General features: G+C 39.2%; 1 protein-coding gene across 2 annotated transcripts in view; it reads right to left on the bottom strand.

Annotated features, from left to right (window-relative positions):
- The window catches only part of sox6 (SRY-box transcription factor 6), a 123,125-nt gene that overhangs the window by 46,247 nt on the left and 56,873 nt on the right, over positions 1-20,005 (bottom strand). For both annotated transcript variants that reach the window (XM_024295627.2, XM_024295628.2), the window contains exons 6-8: positions 14,881-14,970; positions 3,959-4,131; positions 1,783-1,851 (exon numbers count right to left, since the gene is read on the bottom strand). In XM_024295627.2, coding sequence (XP_024151395.1) covers positions 1,783-1,851; positions 3,959-4,131; positions 14,881-14,970 — 332 coding nt within the window. The remainder of the gene's footprint in view (positions 1-1,782; positions 1,852-3,958; positions 4,132-14,880; positions 14,971-20,005) is intronic.

Here is a 20,005-nt window from a genome sequence, read left to right as displayed (position 1 = left end):
ATCCAGTTGCTCCGCTCCGAGTATGCATGCTACTCAGACTAAGGAAATTCAGAGCGAACCGAGACAAACTCAGTCCAAGAGCGGTTCCTGATCCAGGACCAGGGTCCACTCGAGTGTATTTAGACTGAAAATGCATTCCTGATTATCAAGGAGAACGGACTCTGGTTCATTTTAAACAAACCAAATGTGTCCAGTCTGAATACACCCTAAAACAGAAAATGTGAATCTTTTTTTATTTAGACTTCTTTTGTGAAAATTCAGAGAAAATAATGTTTCCATGAAAAACTAAATAACTGCTCTTTGGTAGGTAGGACTCTGCTTAGAAGTCAAGTGTTTAAGCTGGCATTTTCAAATACTTAATACTTTCAAAACTGCATCGAAGAAACTTTTCAGGTATTATTTGTCTATAAATCTGTGATCAAATCAAGAGTCCTTAACGGTGAGGTTTTAAAGGCTATGCCCTCATGCTCCGTGAACATAAGTAAAGGGCCCTCTGTGATATGAGTGCCACCAGCCCCTCTGCAATGTATAAGGTACTTCATCCTAAAGTGTTTTCCACATGGAGTGACACGCTCCCTTCTTGTCTGTATGAGAGTGGGAATCATTTTTGCAATAAGCGATCCACTGTTGAAGTGAAAGGTCAAGGCTATGGAGCTTCTCAAGAGAATGCTGAAAGTAGAGTCTCTCCCTTTAGAGGGGGAGGCTGATGCCCTCAATGTAAATCTGACTATTAAACAAACTGCTGTTCAAACAGATGTCGCTTTAACTCTGAAGAGGACATGTACAAAACTTTGTTGTGGTGTGGTGCACTAAATGAGGCAAGTAGGAGAAAACGCTACTTCCTAAAATGCAGCCAAAAGTATCTTTTGGTTTGAAGTGGAGACATTTTATTTGGAAATGCCCAACAAAGATTTGCACAGTGGTTGCTGAAGGTACAGTTTGTTAAAAGTAAATATTTTATGAAAGGAAAAAAGAGCTGTGAGTACAGGCGGAGGAGTTTAAAGGAGAAGGATGTGCTTGATACCAGGCAGACCCACAAAGGCAGTCAGGTCCTTAGCCTTGACCACTGTCAGTGACCAAACCAGGATTACCCTGTGCACTCTGAACACAGCCAGCATGTGTTGCCTGGGTGGTCTGAGCTCCACACAGCTCACACACCAACCATGGCACCATTAGTGCAGCTCTGTTTCTACGCAAGAAGCAAAAAAAAAAAAAAATGGAAAAGGTTTGCAACAGGTTTGGCAAACAGGATTACAGGTAATAAAATAAACATGCACACACTGTAGCATGATGACAATGTAAGGATCATCCGCTCTTGTGTGAAGGCAGACTGCGCTGCCCTTCAGAGACCAACTAATTTCAGAGGCATTTACCAGCCTCTTTCATGTCCCCCACCTCCAGGCTCCCCTCCATCAACAGGACTCATTAGCTGTTGTTACTTTTCCCCCTTTTTTTCATTCATTAAGATGTGCTAATTATTCGCCTCCATATTTTAAAACCCCCACGATTATCAACAGGCAATTACCATATGATGAGAAAGATGGATGTTAGTGTGACACAGAAATTACAGACATATAAGTATATTAGGAACATTAAAAAAAGCTATAGTTAGGAGTGATATTTACTTTCATGTCTGATATTATTGATCCAGTGTTACATGGTGGAAGCAGTTGTGTGTTAATTACATTGCCGAGGCAGAAACGTAACAGAAATACAGCTGAATAAAGAAGGAGGGGGTGACGTCCCCTGGGTTACAGGGCCAACAGGAACACAAGCACTGACCTGGATCTGCTGCTGGAGAAGGTTGATTTTATGCTGCTGCTGCAGGAGCTGCTGCTGTTGTCTTGCAATCTGGTTGGGAGCAAAAGACAAAAAACTTAAAGGGGAAGATCCTGTTTTCAGTGGTGTAGATTTTTTTGCTTTTATTTGTTTTGAAATCAAACAACTGTAAGATTTTTGTATTGAACAGAAATCCCCCCATTGCCAGAGTTTGTGGTGGAGAAGAATCAATGATTTACAGGACAGAAACTTGCGGTTTTGAAGGATATCAGTGTCGCAGGCAGCGTGTGAGTGACAGACGCTGCCACTGCCCTTGAGTGACATGCAGGCACACCACAATGTTTCTCCTCCTCCTCCATGCACTGTCTCCTGCTACAGGCCCACTTCATTGAGCGTGACAACCAAGTTTTAAGTGTCATTTAATTTTCATTTTTAAAATATAATTACAAAGTGTTCACTGTAAGATATCTGCCGTCTGCAAATGTGTCAAGATTAATTTGTGCTGGTTTCCTCACGAGTGTCAACAGTTAATTACTGCGTTGTGTCTTGATGGCTTGATGACATTCTAGCTCTCAGCAGGCTCTCCCTCCATCCCTCCCCGCTCACTCCTCCATTTTAATAATATTCTTCCATCTTAAAATGAGATCTAATATTTTATATCCCTGCTCATTCATGCTGCAATCTCGGCAGAGCCTACAGACCAGGGTGTAGTTTGAAGATGAGCATCATTGATTGAAAAAAGAAATCAATACTGTTAATGTATTATTAGTGTACTATGACCAAATGTATTGCTCTGGGGTATATGGTGTATCTCTTCATTTACCATAGCAAGGTCTGAGAGTGCGCCGAGAAAACTCTGAGTGAACTCCCAGCTAATAATTGATTCATACCCATTAAGATGGCTGGCGATAATAAAAGTGTCGTCGGTGTGGATAGTTTGTGTCCTTATTTCTTCCCAGACATTAGCACACTTCATGGCCTGTGTTAATTTGCTGATTTGTACAATATGGCTCACTGGCCTGATCTGTGCTGCAACTCTAATGTCATTTTTTTTTCTTCAATAATCTGAGTCAGTTTATAACATTTCATGTTTTATTCCTACATCGCCTTAAATTTGTTAGTCAGTATAACTGTTCAAGTGCGATCAAATTATCTGGTGCATTATATGGCATCAAAACTTGCAGAGCTAATTTGCAGAAGTCTTTTAAAAAGATGTGGAGTTTTATTGGCATATTTTCAACATAAAATGCAATCATTTACTAAAGAACTACACTGCAAACTGTTTGATCCTCGCAGAGATTTAAAACCTTGTTTTTAGACATTCAAGATATCTTACCAGGTTTGAAGTTGTAATAACTTATTTTTACTCTTAGCTTTGGTCAAAATCAACACAGCCAAGAATTATTTTGACTCATTAAGAGCTAAGATTGAAAAATAAGGATTTAAAAAAAAAAAAAAGTCTAAATTATTTTGCTTCATGATTTTAAAAACAGAAAAACATGATTTAATAAAAAAAGAAAAACACCCCTTAACTGAACTGTAATTTTTTATTTGATTTTAGGGATGTTTTTTTAAGTTAAATAACCGTAGAAAGTTAGGCTAGCTTAAATTTTCATTATTTTGGAAGCAAAAATTTAGATTTATATTTTAAAAATAAAAGTTAGATTTAGATTTTATGAGAACTAATTAAGATGGTACATCTTAGACTAAGACTGTTTTCTCATTTTGGTTACAGTTTACTCCAAAATGACTTTTTCCTACTTATTACAATAGCTCTTTGTTACCTTTTTTAAAAAATAGCAACAATTAGGTACATAAACACTCAAAAATACAAACTGTTTGCTAAGAACTAGCAAAGAAATGCTTATTTTTGGGCTTTATAACCTAAAATTTGAAGTAATTTCATCTAACAATTAGCATTTTTAGCCTATTTTTCTATTTTTGAATGCTTGTGTGAAACTGTAGATTTTGTAATCATAATATAAGATTTCTTAAAACTACTTGCTCCATGGATAGAATATTTTTATACTTTCTGGTGATTTTCTTCTTAAGACTAGTGCTCTTTTTTATGCTCCCTCTTTTTCTCTGTCAAATTCATTTAAATATTTTTTCCCAAAAGTCTCGATCAGACAAAGGTCATTAGCTGAGAGACAGACAGAACGACGGACTGAGCAGTTACCTGCTCCTGTTGCTGACGGGCTAGCTCCATTTGCTGCCTCTGCTTCTCCATCTGCGAGGCGGCCAGCTTCTTCTGCTCGTCGTGGGCAGCCAGAAGCTGCTCTCGCAGGCTGATCAGCTGGCTGATCATTGTAGAAAGCTGATGTTCCTTTTCTGCCAGGCTCTCTGGAGTTCCTAGTGGAGGATGAGAGACAACAAGGTCAAGAGTGGAGACGAATCAGATTACAAGTCATAACACGAACACATATTTGTGTCATGTATATCTGACAGAAAGAGAGGTGCTCAAAAGGTTTCCCGGTGGATACGACTTATTAAAAGAGTAGGCTTTTGGAAAAGTAGAGTAGCCCATACTTTGTCTACCATTAAATATAGAAAGTAACCATGCTGCTCATACCGATCATCACATTGTGCTATTGTAGAGCACATAATATTTAATACAAAGAAAGCCACACATGCAGCAGGCAACTGCAGGGAATTCACTCAAAGTGTTAAGGTCACACACAGCCTGGAGTTGATGGTTTTGCTTAAGCTAGTGTTCACAGCTTTCAGAGCAAAGAGGGGAAGAAATTGTTCCCAGCACATTGACAAAGAGCTGCAGGGAGCTGTCATACTGAGGTGGCAGATTGTGTCAGACTTCCAGGGGTTGTTAAAGAGAAAGTTTTAAAAGTCATTGTTTGCACTGGCCTCTGAACCGTGTTTTAGATATGGCAGTCACATCAACTTATTTGCAGCAGCACGGTGTTGTGGTGGTTAGCACAGTGGCCTCGCAGCAAGGTGGTTTCCTCATCCAAGCTGGGTTTAGTCTCTGTGTTATGTGTTCTCCAAAAACTTTGTTCTTTTCTACCAACTTGTTTTTTCCTTTGAGGTAATTAAATTGCGCTATGGATGAGCACTGGCTCTGCACGCGCCATGACAATTATCAGCTGAGATCTTCATCAACGTGCTTTCTCTTGTAAAATAATGAGAGAACGATAGTCTTCCTTCTCTCCACAGCTCCATGTCCGCACTGAGCGCGACAGAGGAAGCAGCTCTGCCGCACCCCTCTCTCCCTCCACCTAATCAATGCTAAGTGATTCCACCATTGACTTACACAGCCAACATAATTGCCAGTGAGAGGCTAGACAGTAACTCACTTCCCATTCCCTGTACTCCTGCGAGACAAGCTGATCTGAGGGAACTCACAAAAAAAACTGATTGGAAAACGAGCAGACAGACAGAGTCGGTCAAAGAAAGGGAGGAGGATAAAAGCATCAAGCTCCAGATAACAGTACAGTGAAGTCTGGACGGAGGCCAGCAGAAGCTGAATTCTTTCCTAGGTGTCTTCCTCTTGTCTTTGACCACATCTGTCTTGAGTTTCTCCGAGAGCTCCCGGGGGCCCGCTCCACTCAAACTATTTTAATTCGACTAAACACCTGATTTATTTTATCTCTCCAATGAGGAAAGCCGTTTGTCTTAATAGGGCCTGTCAGACTCCAGAACCCATTCAGGGCAATTTACTGGCAGGCTTGTCTGAACCTCAGTTCGCCCCTCTGCCTCTGCTGCCTGCTGCAATGGAAGAGAGCTGCAATTCTCCATTTATCCTCCTCACGAAAAAAGCACCTAAAAGCAGCTATTCATTGGGGCTGTGTGCAGTTTCCAAGGCCTGAATTGACTTCTTATTCACCCAACTACACTTGTTGTGAATGGCTTATCTGTAAAATTGATACAATCAGCTCCAATTTTATTAACCTTTGGCAGTGTCCATGAAGGAGCTGCCTTTTACAGGTCACTAGTAAGATACATCAGGCATTGTCACAATAAATCCCTGCTACCAATACCATAGTCTATAGAAGGAGGAGGCAGGGAGAACAAGGGAAGAGACAGGAGTAAAAAACAAAAGACAAAGATGAAGTTCTTTAAGACGAGCAGGTCACAGATGAGCTTAAACTGTGTCTGGACTAAATATCTCTCAAGTTGCTTTTTACAATAAAAAAAAAGACACAAAACGTTGAAATCTGTGGAATCCAGGCCCATTACCAGTGGATTGGTCCTCAAAGGGATCGTCTGAGTGTGGGGCACGTTGTTCTGCTTAGACACCACATGAATACTAACAGGAGGCCCATTGTTGTGTGGCTGAGCTAAACTGTGGGAAGCCCAAAGCATCCTTCCCTGTAATCCAATTGAGTCATTATAATCAGTACTTGATATTATTTTTAAAAAGTACAAAATAAAACAATAACTTTTTTAGTAAAGTATTATTCAAAGTGAAATATTTTGGCATAAATGGTGAAAACATGATAAAAAACTGTGTGGAAGTCTTTTTTTTTATTTTATTTTTTTATACCTTGGAGGCTGCACACGACTGTGCTGAAAATCAGACACATGTGTTTTTTGTTGACTGACTCGTGTTAAAATCTCTTTCTTCCTGCTTTAAATTATGAATCAGCTTTAAAATGCAGATAAAACTTTTATTGGGTGGTACAGAAGAGCAGAGCAGTGGTCTGTGTCTGACCAGCGCCCTGACAAAAGAGGCCGTTTCCTGCATATTGCATGGCTTTTAACAGCAGTGGGGCTGGGGTCTGCCTGTTAACATGTCTCCTCACATTGCGCCTCCGATGGCAGACAGACAGCCCAGAGATGCCTTGGCGCTACATAAACCCCGGCAGCCGGGCCAGACCTAACTAGTTGTGACATCCTCCTGGTAGATGGCTGAACCTCAGTAGGACAATACCAGCCTGACACAGGAAGTGGAGGCCAGGAGTCAGTGGTCAAGCTGTGCTGGCACATCGCTTGTTGTTTTCTCAGGCCAACTCCAGAAATTCTGCACGGACTAACAGACAGACGAGGCTGTGCAGTTTCAGCCTTTTCAGATTTCACCTTTTGAGATTCCTGTCTCTTTTAAATGCCCCAAAGTAGGGCAGAAAGCATCAACGGGTGACTAAATAAATGATAAGAGAAAAACAAGCCAAGCTACGGTTGCTTGGGGAGGGACAGGGGTATTTGAGCCTTGGGGTCTTTGGATAAAAGGCACTTTGTAGGGGTGCGATTTGTTTTGTCCAATACTCACATCTCCCTCTCTCTTGGCTCCCTTCTCTCTGCTCTAATCAAGCAGTCTCTAATTTGGGTTTCAAGTCTAGTACCGGGGAAAAAGAAGGAGGCTTGTTACTTTGAAGAGTCCCGAGTGAATAACACAGATAAAAGATTCAGGCACAAAAAAAAAGAAGAAAAGCGAGAGAGGGTGAAAAGGAAGAAAATCACAAGGCACTCTATTCTCTGGCCTTCCTTTGGTTAAGACAGCTGAGCCATTATGACAGTCCTGAATTGAGTTTTTTAACACCAGAGAACTGGAAATTCTTTGTGTCTTTATCAGTTAGCTATTGTGGATTGGCCATATGCTGAAAGCACATCGTAAGTAAATTAAGTCTTGTCTAAATGCCGATTGCACCAAGCTCTGTGAGTGCAGACACTACACAGGTTGATGTTTCCTGTTTTTGCTCTCTACGTAATCGTGTATAGAAGTAGACATGAGTGGACTTGTGTTTTTTGTGCAATGTATCACAAATGCAATCGCTAAAAATAACATGTCTTTAAGTAACTGTGTGTTTTTGAACTTGGTGGTCACCTGACTCTTTGTCTGTTCTGTATGGGGAAAGAACAAAGAGGCCAATTGTGGAGAACAAGGCTGCAACTATTGGTCCTTTAAAGACCCACTCCAATGAAATTCATGTTTATGGTGTTTCTAACATGTTGTTGTAGCTTTTTTTTATCATTATTTAGGACATATGTTGAGAAAATTGAGAGTAAATTGCGTTTCTGAATATTTGTGAACTGTGAATTAGCAATAGACAAAGAAAGTTGTTGGAAAAAGCTTGTAGTTGTTACTAACTACAATCAGTAATTCACAAGCTCCCTGCTACAGTAACGCATCCACTTGCTGACAAATAGATCCATTAACGTCTTCATTTTCCTCATCCGAGCTGGCATCTGGCTCAAAGCTGTACGTCTGGATGTTACAATGTTGCATTAGGTTGTGAGGGGCTGTAAGCTAGCAGGAGAGAGTTTAAACAAGGGGATGATGGGAAATGGGTGCAGGCTTACTCCTTATAAACAGTCCAATTTAGAGGAGAATTTCTAATGCAGAAGCTAAGAAAACAACACTTTTTTTTTTTTTTTTTAATTTTGGCCAAAAACGTCAAAATCTTAGTTTAGAGATAGAAAAGGAAAATAGATAGAAAGAGGATTGAACTGAGCCCTTTTCTCAAAATCACTGCTTTTTTATTTTTGAATTGATACTTTTTTATTTTCTGTAAAACGCCATCCATCAATTTATTATTTTGATTAAAATGATTTTTTCTCTGCTTTGACTCTTTTCTTGCAACGACACGGTTTCATTCAAAGTTCACATGGTGTTAATGTGTCTCCATGTTCTACAACCAAAACAATGAGCAACAGCTGTTTTACCTGGCCTCCTGCCTGTGCTGTGATATAAAACCTGTTAAACGTGCCAATAAAACCCCATTAACAAGCAGAAATGGCGACTCACGATCATGTCACTCTCTAGGAGCAGTAATTCTCAGGCTTATCTATTTAAGGTATCTAGACAAATCTACACCATCTTCATCAAAAAGTTTCCCTTAATTTTGTTGAAAGTAATATTAAAAGAAAACTGTAAAAGTTTACATCTGTTTGGACATTTTTTAAAAACACTAAAGTTTTCATAAGACTAATTTTTAGCAGTAGGTGGAGAGGGAAATGGCTGTTGACAGTTTTCTCTTTCAACAATGCTGCTGGTCATGGTGAATGTCATGTTTAAAACTAGTATTTTTGATGTTTAAGAAAGCCTCTCTTTGCCACACAAGCATGCAAATGGAGAAGCTGCAGCACTTAAAATCCACCCATGACAATGGACAAGGTAATTCAACAAAGCCAAACCAGAAGGGTCGACCTGAACAAGAAACTTTACGAAGATGTGCTGTGACCCTTTAATTAATGCCTAAAACAAAAATTGAATAAAATGAAAAGTGAAACTTGACATTTGTCTTTTCAGTCCTTAAATGTCACTTTTCTTCACCTTTCTTTAAGAAAAAAAACTGGGATTGCCTCAAAAAAAGTTTATCATGAACATATATGTAAGGCAGCAAAAGAAAGAAAGAAAAAGGTTTTAATAAAAACAGATAATGTTTTCACTTTTTCTTTTATTTCGTTTGCCTTTATGATGAGAAGTCTGACCCATTAGCCCATTATACATACGCAGATTTCACAGTTTAATGGTATCTAATACACAAAAGTCCTATGAATGGTGTTCAAGGCAATGGCTGACATCCGTGAGAGCATTTATTCATTTGTCTGACACATACGAATGATAAATAAACCAACCTTTTGTTCTACATTTTAATAAATATATGACTTATTTATGCCTTCATCCTGTGAGAGTTAATCTTGATAACTTTTGATGGACTGAAAGAGGAGGACTAACAACTGTACAATGAAACATTATACTGACAAAAGCTAATTTTTCAACCTGTTTCACTTAAACATAGCACTATACTTAATATAAAAAAATATATATTAGGATTAAAAAATAAAGAAGTAAAGAACTTTTAAGCCACTTAGAGAGAATGTTGACTTTTTCAGATTTCTAGAAGAGAAATAATGCTCAGTTGTCCCTATAAACATGATGGGCATATTTCCTATAATCTCATCAGGAAAGCATCTCTCTGGAAAATGTATAAATTTGGGGGAAACACCTTAAGACCCATTATATAAAATAATATATATAAAATGAATTTAAGATTAGAAGTGAGTGTTTCTTTATTCAAACCCTGTTGGATCAGGAGCAGATGAAAACCAATGGTTTGAAAAGGCTTGAATTAACTTTCTCCATAACAACTGTGATGCATCCACTTACAGACAAAAAGATCCATTAGCGTCTTAATTTTCCACGTCTGAGCTGCCATCATGGCTCAAAACTGTACGGCTGCACAGCTCTGATATATATTGTTATGCTAATGTTAGCTTGGACTTGTGAGGTGCTATAAGCTAAAGGAAGAGTGTAAACAAAGGAATGCTGGGAAATGAGCGGAGCTAACTTCCACGTTAAAAGTCCCGCCCACAACTATGGGGCAAAATTCTAACGAGTTCCTACTGCTGCTAAAATATGTCTTTAAAAACAAAACAGCCTTTTTTTTTTAATTTTGGATAAAAACAGAATAATTATATTTCAAAGACAATATTTTACAATAGATAAAAATGTAGTTGGAGTGGGACTTTAATAAGAAGGTGGATGAAAAATTGTAAATGAGATTATTGATTGCAAACTAGAAACAAAAAATAAGAGATGCTTTATGTCAGTATCAAAATATTTTATATTAGATTCTGGAAATTCAGTTGTGTAAAAGCAAAATCATCACATAACAAGAATTTCCCATGATTACTCCGCATTGATCAAAATTAAAACTTGACTGTGTTGAGTCACTCTACAAATAGAAAGGAAGTTAAATAATTCCTGAAAAATATTTTAGCTTTCCTTCAAAAAAAAAAAAAAACTTTGCTCTGCTGTCTTCTTGGCTATGAATATGTAATTTGTTTAGCTGAAGGAAAGGCATCAATATTTAAGGAAAGAGGCCTTATTTTTCTAAGAAATGTCTTTGTTCCTCTCATGAATGTTTTGAATTCTTCTTCTGTAAAAATGTTGACACGAATGTGCTGGTAAATATATTTGCATGAACAAATCATGGCAAAGCAGTGGAATAGAATCCCAAAAGTGGACAATTTTGTCCCTGTTTCACACATATAGGCAAACACACAGCAACAGAGCACTACCTTTTTACCTCCATTGCCACAAGCTAAATTCCTCAATTCATTAGAGGAGAAAAACACACAGTCCAACACTCACTTGCATTCATCTGGCAAATGTGGCCTGAGGAATAATGATTTACTGTGGTTCATATTTCACTTGAGTGCACAGGGCAAACAGTTGACTGAAGTGTTATGGAGAAAATGCTAACTGAGGCATTTTTGACGGAAGAAACTGGACAGATAGAGTTTTGTGCCGCTCTTATGAATGTTATATACTTTTTGAGTTGATAGCTATAATTAACAGGATGCAGTTGACTACAAAGCCACTAACAAACCTCCAGCTTTTCTCACAACTGTATTTTTCTCATAGAAGTCGCCCCCACAACAGATTAGGCCAATACATTTTCCAGTGAACAAATATGTTTTGAAGTTAACAGGTCAACAATGGGAGCTCTGTGTTCACACCGTGTATGGTCAGCGCAGGTAAGAACGCCATCTAATCAGTCTCAGTTGCCATCCTGCCCTGCCCTGTTCCTCTCCTCCTAAAGAGCTTCTACTTATCTGCCCTCCCCAGGACTGTCTGTGTGCAGCCGACTACTGTCATGTATAGTCACCATTTTAAAATTGATTGTGAAGGTGCGAAAGCCCTGATTTTTCTGCTTCAGAATTCAAGTTGCCATTTTTTTCGCTACTGTTATTTTAACACATTCCAAAAGAATAAATACAGCTTTTGCTCTTCACATTTTTGTCAAGCTTCAGCAAATTCTTGAGCTGAATGTATGTTTGTTGTTTTTCTTTTTCTTACCCCCCCAAACTGGAACCAAGAAAGTTAACTCTCAGCATATACATTTAAACAGCTTTGTCAATTATGAAATGTATAGACCTATAGAAGTGGATGAACTGCACATAATCTAGTACCAGATAAAATATGTATTTCACTAACCGTATGCGATATTTGGCTTAAATATAGCGTGACAAAGTAACACTGTCTTTGAAGCGCATAATTATAAATTTCGGGTCTGATATGCCACATCTGACGTCTCTCTCTGGGTGTAATTCTCTTTTTCACTCCTTCCACCTTGCCTTCTATTATCTGCTACTTTGTGTGGTTTGGAACCCTTCCAGCTGGCCTCCTTTTCTTTGTGGTTTTGTTCAGGAGATTTCATCGTTCCTGCAGATTGACAGCTAAGCCCAGGTATGAAAACACACAGTTAGCTCTGGAATTGACGAGTGAAAAGAAATCCGCCGCTAATGCTCCCTCACAAACTCTTCTTTTTACATGCTCCTGCTGATACTAAGCCTTAACAGCAAAAAAAGGACGATTTGAAATGGTTTACTCTCAATTCTACATGTCTTCCGTAGGCACATTTCCTCTACCGGATGATTGTGTTTGTTTTAACTGACTTGAAAGTCTTCCCCTTATTACCAGCTCGTTAGACAGACCAACACCCACATGACAGCTGTAATTATAGATTTGTCATCTGAGTTTGTAGGCCTTGAAAAGCAAATCTGTGATGCTGTTGATACCATTGTTTTGTTCCGTTTGTTTACTGTACTTGTTCACCTCGACTGGATAAAGTATTCTGGGCATGTTTGAACACAAGTGCAGTGAAAGAATGTCTCCCTTTTCATGGGTAAAGCCTCAGGTCAAATTCTGTCACACCAATCAATTTTTTTTTTATTTTTTTGCCAGGCAAGAATGGGATGAAAATTGTTTCTGCACCAGTCATATTCCACCACTCGCCTCAGCGATAATATAGTTAATTAGCTTTCAAGGTTTTTGTGAAACATTGTCAAAAGGAACCCTTAAATCCGCTTGGTATAAAAGACAGGAATCAGGTAGCAATCAAGATATAATACGCAAGGCCACTCAGCCAGTAGATGCTGCAGTCTTCATCCTAATGTCAACCTTTAGTCTATAATGTCCTTCATTCATCTGAGACCAACAGGCATGTTTGCCTTTTGTACTCGTTTTAACCTAACAATTAATAAAACCTCTAATTCATCACAACACTTTAGATCTTAATCATAAGGTGTATTCTTGCTTGGTACCTTTGTTTGTGTTTTAATTAGGCAGACCTTGTGCATCTCCAACCCTGGGCTTCTTTTTAATTGCCCGTATTTACATCAGGCAGACATCAAACGCAGGGAGAGGGAGAGACATTTGTAAGGGTGAGCACAAAGCAGCCCTTTGAAATGTCTACAGTAATATGAAATGGCATGCTAATTAAAAATCTAAGGTTGCCCCTACGATAGGAGCAGCATTTATATTTGTAACTGCGCGGCGTCGACTGTCCCCCCATAACTTATCAACACAGAGGCTAAAGTGTATATTATCAGGCCCGCCGACCTGTTTACTGACCATAGAGTAACCTTCCGATTCCCATTCATCAAAAAGAGGAAATGCCTTGCCTGTAATTTAACACACCAGATTTCAAAAGGCTAAGTCGTTTTAAACATTTTACCACATGCACTTTGATCTGAATTCACAGTCAGCACACGGGCTGTCATTACAATGAATCTAGTCTTTCAAGGAATGACTAATCATTTCGTTAATTTAGCACATTGATAAATAAAAGACTTATTGGATCAATAAATTGCGTCTTTTATGTTTATTCTTTAGGCAATAATTGCAAATAAATAATTTAGGCCAAATTATTATTATTATTATAGTGTTTTTAAAGATGTTCTTGTAGCTCAAGATGGAGGACATATATGAAGGAAATTAAGATTAAAATTGTATTTGAGACTTTTATTTGTATTGAAATCATGGTGACGGAAAAAAAAAATATGGTCTGCTCCAGCTAATCTACAAGCTTCCACCTCCTCTCTATTCTGATGCACTCACTCGTAGACGACTAGATTCATTAACGTCTTTGTTTTCTGGCATCTGGCTCCAAACTGTACGGCTGGATGGCTCTGATATTGCTCGCCATTTCTTTGCTACGAGAACATTAGGTTGGGGGTTAAGTGGCTGTAAGCTAGCGGGAGAGTGTGTAAACAGAAGGATGTGTGGAAGAAGGGCGGTTTTACTCCACGAGATGAACTACTGCCACTCTGCAGGAACTATGTCCTAGAAAAAGATATACTGGTAGGTTAATCACAATCAAATGACCACTGGGAACATCTTTACAATAGATCAAAAGGTTATTAAAGTGGGACTTTAATTTGTTTCAGATTTTCTTTTCATTGAGTATTGTTCCATGTGCTTTGTTGGTTATATGACCTTTCAAAATTTTGCTTATTGCAGAATCTCCTTTTTCAGCTTTTGCAATTTTCTAAAAATATTTTCTGACTTATGCAAACCTACGTTGACATACTTTTTTCACATTCTAAAAAGAAATGTAGACAGTTATTATTTAGAACTGATAATAAGAAACCATACAAATGAAAACATACTTTATAGAAAAAATAATAATTTCTGGTTTTCGTTAAAAATATAAAATAAAGGAAAAGAAAAAAGTTCCTTGCTCACTGAACGTGATTCGGTCTTAGTCGTGATCTGCCAGCTGGTATTGTGCTTTGCAGGCCTCTATAAACACATGTGCTTTCAGTAACAGTCAGTGCTAAGAACTAAGCAACAGCCCTGCCCATCCTCAGCCCACCTTCACCCTGTCATAAACATAGATTTTGTGGGAGTGCTGAGTTGCACTTCGGCGCGGTGTGCTCGATACTATGCGCAGGGCGTTCACTGTCAGAGTCAAGACATTCCACTCAAACGCAACTCAACGTGGAGACGACTGTGCACGTCTCTGCACCTTATTCTCTCTTTTGGCTCAGCCAGTCTCTGTTTACATCAAGAACACTGAGATCGACAACTGCAAGTGCGGCAGGAACACTGGGTGCGCTCAACCAGAGAAACAGGGCTCAGTGCCGACGGAAAGCACCACAAAAAAGCACTGATGAGCTCAGAGACCCCTAAAGTGTGTCCTAATAGGCTGGAATTTTGGAGGAAAGCTCTTTGGACAGATTTGGGCATTCCAACAAAAGATAAGAGAGGAGAGACATTAATAAAAAAAAGGCAGCCAAATGCCTTTGTTTTAGCTCAGAGTACTAAACATTTTCTGAAATAACAGGGTACACATTTTCTTTTACTGATAGAAATGAAGACTTTTTCAAGATCGTTAGACTTTGACTCATTCTTACCTTTTACTTCTCCCAAAAGCTCACTGGTGCTTAGCCTTTCCATCTTCTCTTTCCAGTCTTTAGAAAGAAGTTTCTCCATGCAGGAGGTTTCTAAAAATGACAAAAAAATAAACAGATCCATTAAAACATATTTTATTGTATTTGTCATTGTAATAGTTTTCCTCATTTAAAATATCGTATGGAATATAAATTCTCTTTTTATTATTCTGTAGATGACATAAATCTATTCACCTAAATGAAAAGTCAGTGTATCAGATGAAAAAGAGGTATTTAATTTGATAGGGAACATAAAAAGAGACAGCCTGACAGTTGAGAGATGAGCTCAGGGTGGAGCGAGGATGGAAGTGGGTATTGTGGGGATAGCATAAAAGGCGGAGACGCACATTAAGTGGGAGGCAAGGAGTCAGGCTGGGTACGTCCAAACGTTCACATAGCTGCCAATGATGAAAACAATTAACATTTGTCCAGCAGACAATGAATCAGGGGAGGAATGGCTGTAATCTGCCATGCTGTCGCTGGTGGAGCTGATAAAGAACATACTGGGCTGTCTGACCCAAGCCTCTACCGTCTCTGCGCTGAAGAGGTTTCAGCCTGTTCCCATCAAATATCAGTGGCACGAGGAAGCCTTCAACCCTCACCTTGACCCAATCCTTTTGCAGTCTCTGTTCTGTCTGAACAAGCATGCATTAAAAATCGTATTAGAGGCCCACTCTGATCATCTTTTGATTTAAATCTGAGTTGTGGGCAGAAATGTTGGAGTGGAGCAACCTCAATCCCCTTTTCCTTTGCCCTATGCTGAGAGCTCTCTGTTTATGCCACTTGCTTACAGCCCATCACAACATCAACCTAATGTTACCAATGCAAATAAAAAAAAATGGCATGCAATATTGCAACTATCCAGTTCCGAGTCAGATACCAGCTGGAGCAAGAAAAATGAAGACGTTAATGGATCTATTTTTCAGCAAATGGTTGCACCAGAATGGATAGTAGATAGTATATATATATATATATATATATATATATATATATATATATAGTATATAGTGAGCTTGTGGCCCACCCAGTGCATTTTTATGTAACAAATGCAATCTTTTTGGAACACAGTTTCAAAAATATTGAAAAGCAGATTGAAATGCGTACTCAGAAAGATAATTTTATTTTATTATTTTCTTTATATATGTCCTCCATTAAAAAAAAAAAAAAACATAATTTTTATTGAAATTTTACAGTAAAGTGTAAGGTGCAATCTGAATTTCTCCTTCTCTTTACCCCTTCATTTTAGGGGCATTTGTTGTTAGGGTTGTCTAAATTAGATTTTTTAAGGGCCTACCCTCCAAGCGGAGGGATGCAGAGCCCTCCGCCGCGAGGCGGTTTCGCACCGCGCTATGCTGTGGAGGAGAAGGGCTTTTCTTTATGTGGGTGTGCTCTGAAGAACAGAATTTTACATTTAAATGTAACTAATAACTTCTTGTTTTAGCATGACTTTTTTAAAGATATCAAATATCAAATGTTCTGTATATTCAAACCCTGGAAGCTCCGAGCTAACGCTAGCTGATGGGCAACTACTGGTGACTTCATCAAGTAGAAGTGACGTCTCAATTTGAAGACACATGTAGGGGCAGGGTGAAGAGAGGAATTCAGTCAGGGACAAAAACTATTTTACAGCTTTTAAATTGGCTGACTAATAGCTTCTAAAAGTTGTAAAACTTTCTTTAAATAAAAAAAATATGTAAAAAACTTTCAAGTAGCCATGAAAATGAAAAACTTCATTTTTATTTGGATTGCTGCTCCAACAGAAGAAAGCAAAGAATATGTCAGGCATTTCAAGGAGAATTCAAGAAGATTTTTTAGCTTAAGCTAAGGAGCATAATCATTAGAAACAGGCCTGTTAAATTTCCCTGCTTTTCATTCTACTCTTTTTTCCATTTTCTGAAAGACGTAGATGGATTTTTCACAAGCAACAGACTGGTCCTTTCAACTCTCACCATTATCACGCTTGACATCAAACACACAGGAGATTTATACGGTTCAGGATGTATACAAATGTTTTGTTTTCTTTTATCCCTCTGTTACATCTCCTGCCCACTTTTATAAACCAAACAGCCCTGCCCCCTCCCCTTGACAAGCACACTGACATCAGAGGAACAGGGAGTAACAGGGGGTCAGTAGTTCTCGTGGCCTTGTTTCAGGATGGCTTTCAGAGAGATCAAGCAGAGTCACCGTTTTGTTTGATTGTCCACTTCCTCCAATGTGATGGGGGTCGACAGGACATCTTCAGCTCAGGGTCATTATAACATTACTTCTGCTTTATTGACTTTCCAATTCCCAACTCACAGTTTGTCCCCTTGACCCTAAGAGAGGGAGGGAGAAAGGGCTGTGTGTTGCTGTGTGTTAACTCCCCACGTAGCACAAAGATCACAGATCTTGAAACAGGGGCCAGAGGCACGGGGAGTAGCAAAGCTCAGCTCTTCTTCCCAGCTTCTCACCCCGGAGTGAGACCGCTTCCTCTCCTGGAACAGCAAATTCCCTTCAAAAAATTCCAATCCCAAGAAAAGCAAAGCAGCACCCGCACTGGCTCAACACACATGTGCATGCACACTCTCATCACAGATGCTCCTCCAGCACTTGATCATTAAGGAATGCACCAACAGTTGGAGATAATGTGGTGCCAGCTTCCATTCTACTCCAGTCCTCCCCCTCCTTTCCACCTCCCTCCCAGGAGAGCCTCCGCTCCTTCACTTCTCCGTTGGGTTGGACACAACCTGCCAAGTCCTCCAGCACAAGAGACTACAGCTGGAATGCACTGCTGTCCTCCCTGAACCCTCACCTGCGGAACATGAATGATGACCAGGACGATTCAAAGAAAAAAAAAGATAACTCTCAAACACCTATCTGTGTGCAAATAATGTAGACAAAACAGACGACCAAAAATGGATTTGGGGAACGCAGAGGAACTTTTTTTAAACAAGGAGTCTGGCTTCTTTCAAACCACCCTTCTCCAGCCCATTTTCTTCAAGAACTTTGATTAATAGAAGGAATGCTAATTTAGTATTTGAAAAGAATGTCTCTTTCCTCAAGAGGAAATAAAGATGCCAATGGAAACACTGGTTTGTATCAACAGAATAATTACTGCTGGAACATGACAGAGAACCTTATCAACGCTTACATACCAAATACACACTGAATTACAGAAAAACAGATTACTGCTGATGTTTTAGTTACAGTTAATTTATGACTTGAGCTAATTTGCAGGGAAAAGCACCAATGACAGCTGGTGAACTCGTGAAGTTTTCTGAAGTTCTCAGTTCTTGCCTTTCTTGTCCTTTCAAACTAGGACATCACATTCTAGGGAATTAGCTTAAACAAGAGAAGAGTCCTGCAAGTTTATTTTTATTTTCCTGTGGGGGCTATTAAGTCTCTCGCACCCCCACCCCTTCCATTTTTTTCCCTCCCCATCCTCAGATAAAATGCTCTGCGGCTGGGGAGCAAGCCATTCAGCTGGGATGAGAATGGAATGAAAACAATAGCCCTTATCAGGCTTTTATTTACATTTTCCCAGCGTCCCTGCAGTAGACAGCTTGGCTTGTCACCAGGCCCAGATCGCCCCACTGGACCCAGACCAACTTCCTCCAGGCCCAGCGATTCCAATGGTCCCTATGGACCCTCGCCTGGCACAGACAGACCCCGCTACTCTGCAGCTAGCACAGATAGCCACATATAAGACAAAACTACTGGAATATGTGTCCAAGACGTTTTCCCATTGAGAGCAAAAAGGCTTCTGGAATTGTAAGCCTGCCTGGGAGTTATTGTCTACTCTTGGGCTTGTGCTACAAACCTCCTGCTCCCAAAAAAATACTCTCTCCGCTGAGATAAAAACGATCCGCCATCTCTTAATTGACATTGCCTGAAGTAGTGTGTTTGTATCAGAGCTGACATCTCTAGTGTACAGCTTTTCTTTGCAGGTACTTTGTGATCTTACTGATGTGGGTAAACAGGCACAGGAGCGAAGACACCTAAAACTGAGATAAATTGGCAAGATTAGACCGCTTCTTTAACTGTATTAAAAACAAAGCTAAGGATCGTCATAAATCTCAACAAAGGAATGTTCTAAGTTGATGCATGACATAAGCAAAGCCTTCAGCACCTGGCAGCCGGTGGTGCTTTAATATCATGTTGGGTGTAAACCACAGGAGTGAAGCTGCAGTCAGAGGCAGGTTACGACTATCTGTCCTGACACCGACTGACTCCCTGACAGTTTTGGAGAAAAATATTACAACTATTTCTGCTCTTTGTCTGTCATTCCATTTTCTCGCTGAGTATCCTCTTACAGTTTTTTTTCCTCTGGCCATGAGGGAAACAACTAATAATCAGAATTTGTTTCTTTCTTTTTTTTATGACAAAAACAAACAATTAAATACAAAATAAATTAAAATGAATGAAAAGTCACCTGAAAAACTAAAGGTGTACTTAAATTAAGTTTGACAAACTTTTGAAGTTAAAAAAAATACAAAGGTAAACGCCTTTCATGTTCTATTTTTAAAACCAAAGTGGAGCGATAAATCAGACTAAACTATTAACTTGCAGCACTTATTTTGACGGCATCACTTCACACATTTTCAGACTTTTAAAGGTTTGCTAAAAAAAAAGTTGATGCAACACATCAGGCCATCGTGTTTCAGAAAACCATGACCGCCTCAACGCATAAAAACGGTTTGTTGAAACATGCAGCAGCGGGTGTTTTATTACCCTGGGTTGTCAGCAGTGAAAACGTTTCAACTGCCTGCCACCGCATTCTGAGCCTCTCTGTGAGACCTATTCTCCCAGGAGAAAGATGATACTTGTGTTTGAGTGTTTGTTGTGTCGAAAAGCAGTTGGCAGAGAAAAGAGGGCTTTCTGAGATTCAGCATAAGTCGTGGATAAAAAAAACTGGGAGACTTTCCCTTTTGGTCTGCCACTGTACAGTATCAATTGTCTTAGTCCCAAGGGGTAACACGCAATTACTAAATCAATGATAGGATGACGTTAGCCATAGAAATAATTTGATAACCAGAGAAAAGAGAAAGAATTTACATTTTACATTATTTTATGTAAAGTATTTATTGTTGACTTTATTAAATCTAGTGCA

This window comes from Oryzias melastigma, linkage group LG3 (genome assembly GCF_002922805.2).
Source record: "Oryzias melastigma strain HK-1 linkage group LG3, ASM292280v2, whole genome shotgun sequence".
Classification (NCBI taxonomy): domain Eukaryota; kingdom Metazoa; phylum Chordata; class Actinopteri; order Beloniformes; family Adrianichthyidae; genus Oryzias; species Oryzias melastigma.
The sequence above is the reverse complement of the archived record's forward strand: the minus strand, read 5'-3'. Positions and strand labels throughout refer to the sequence as shown.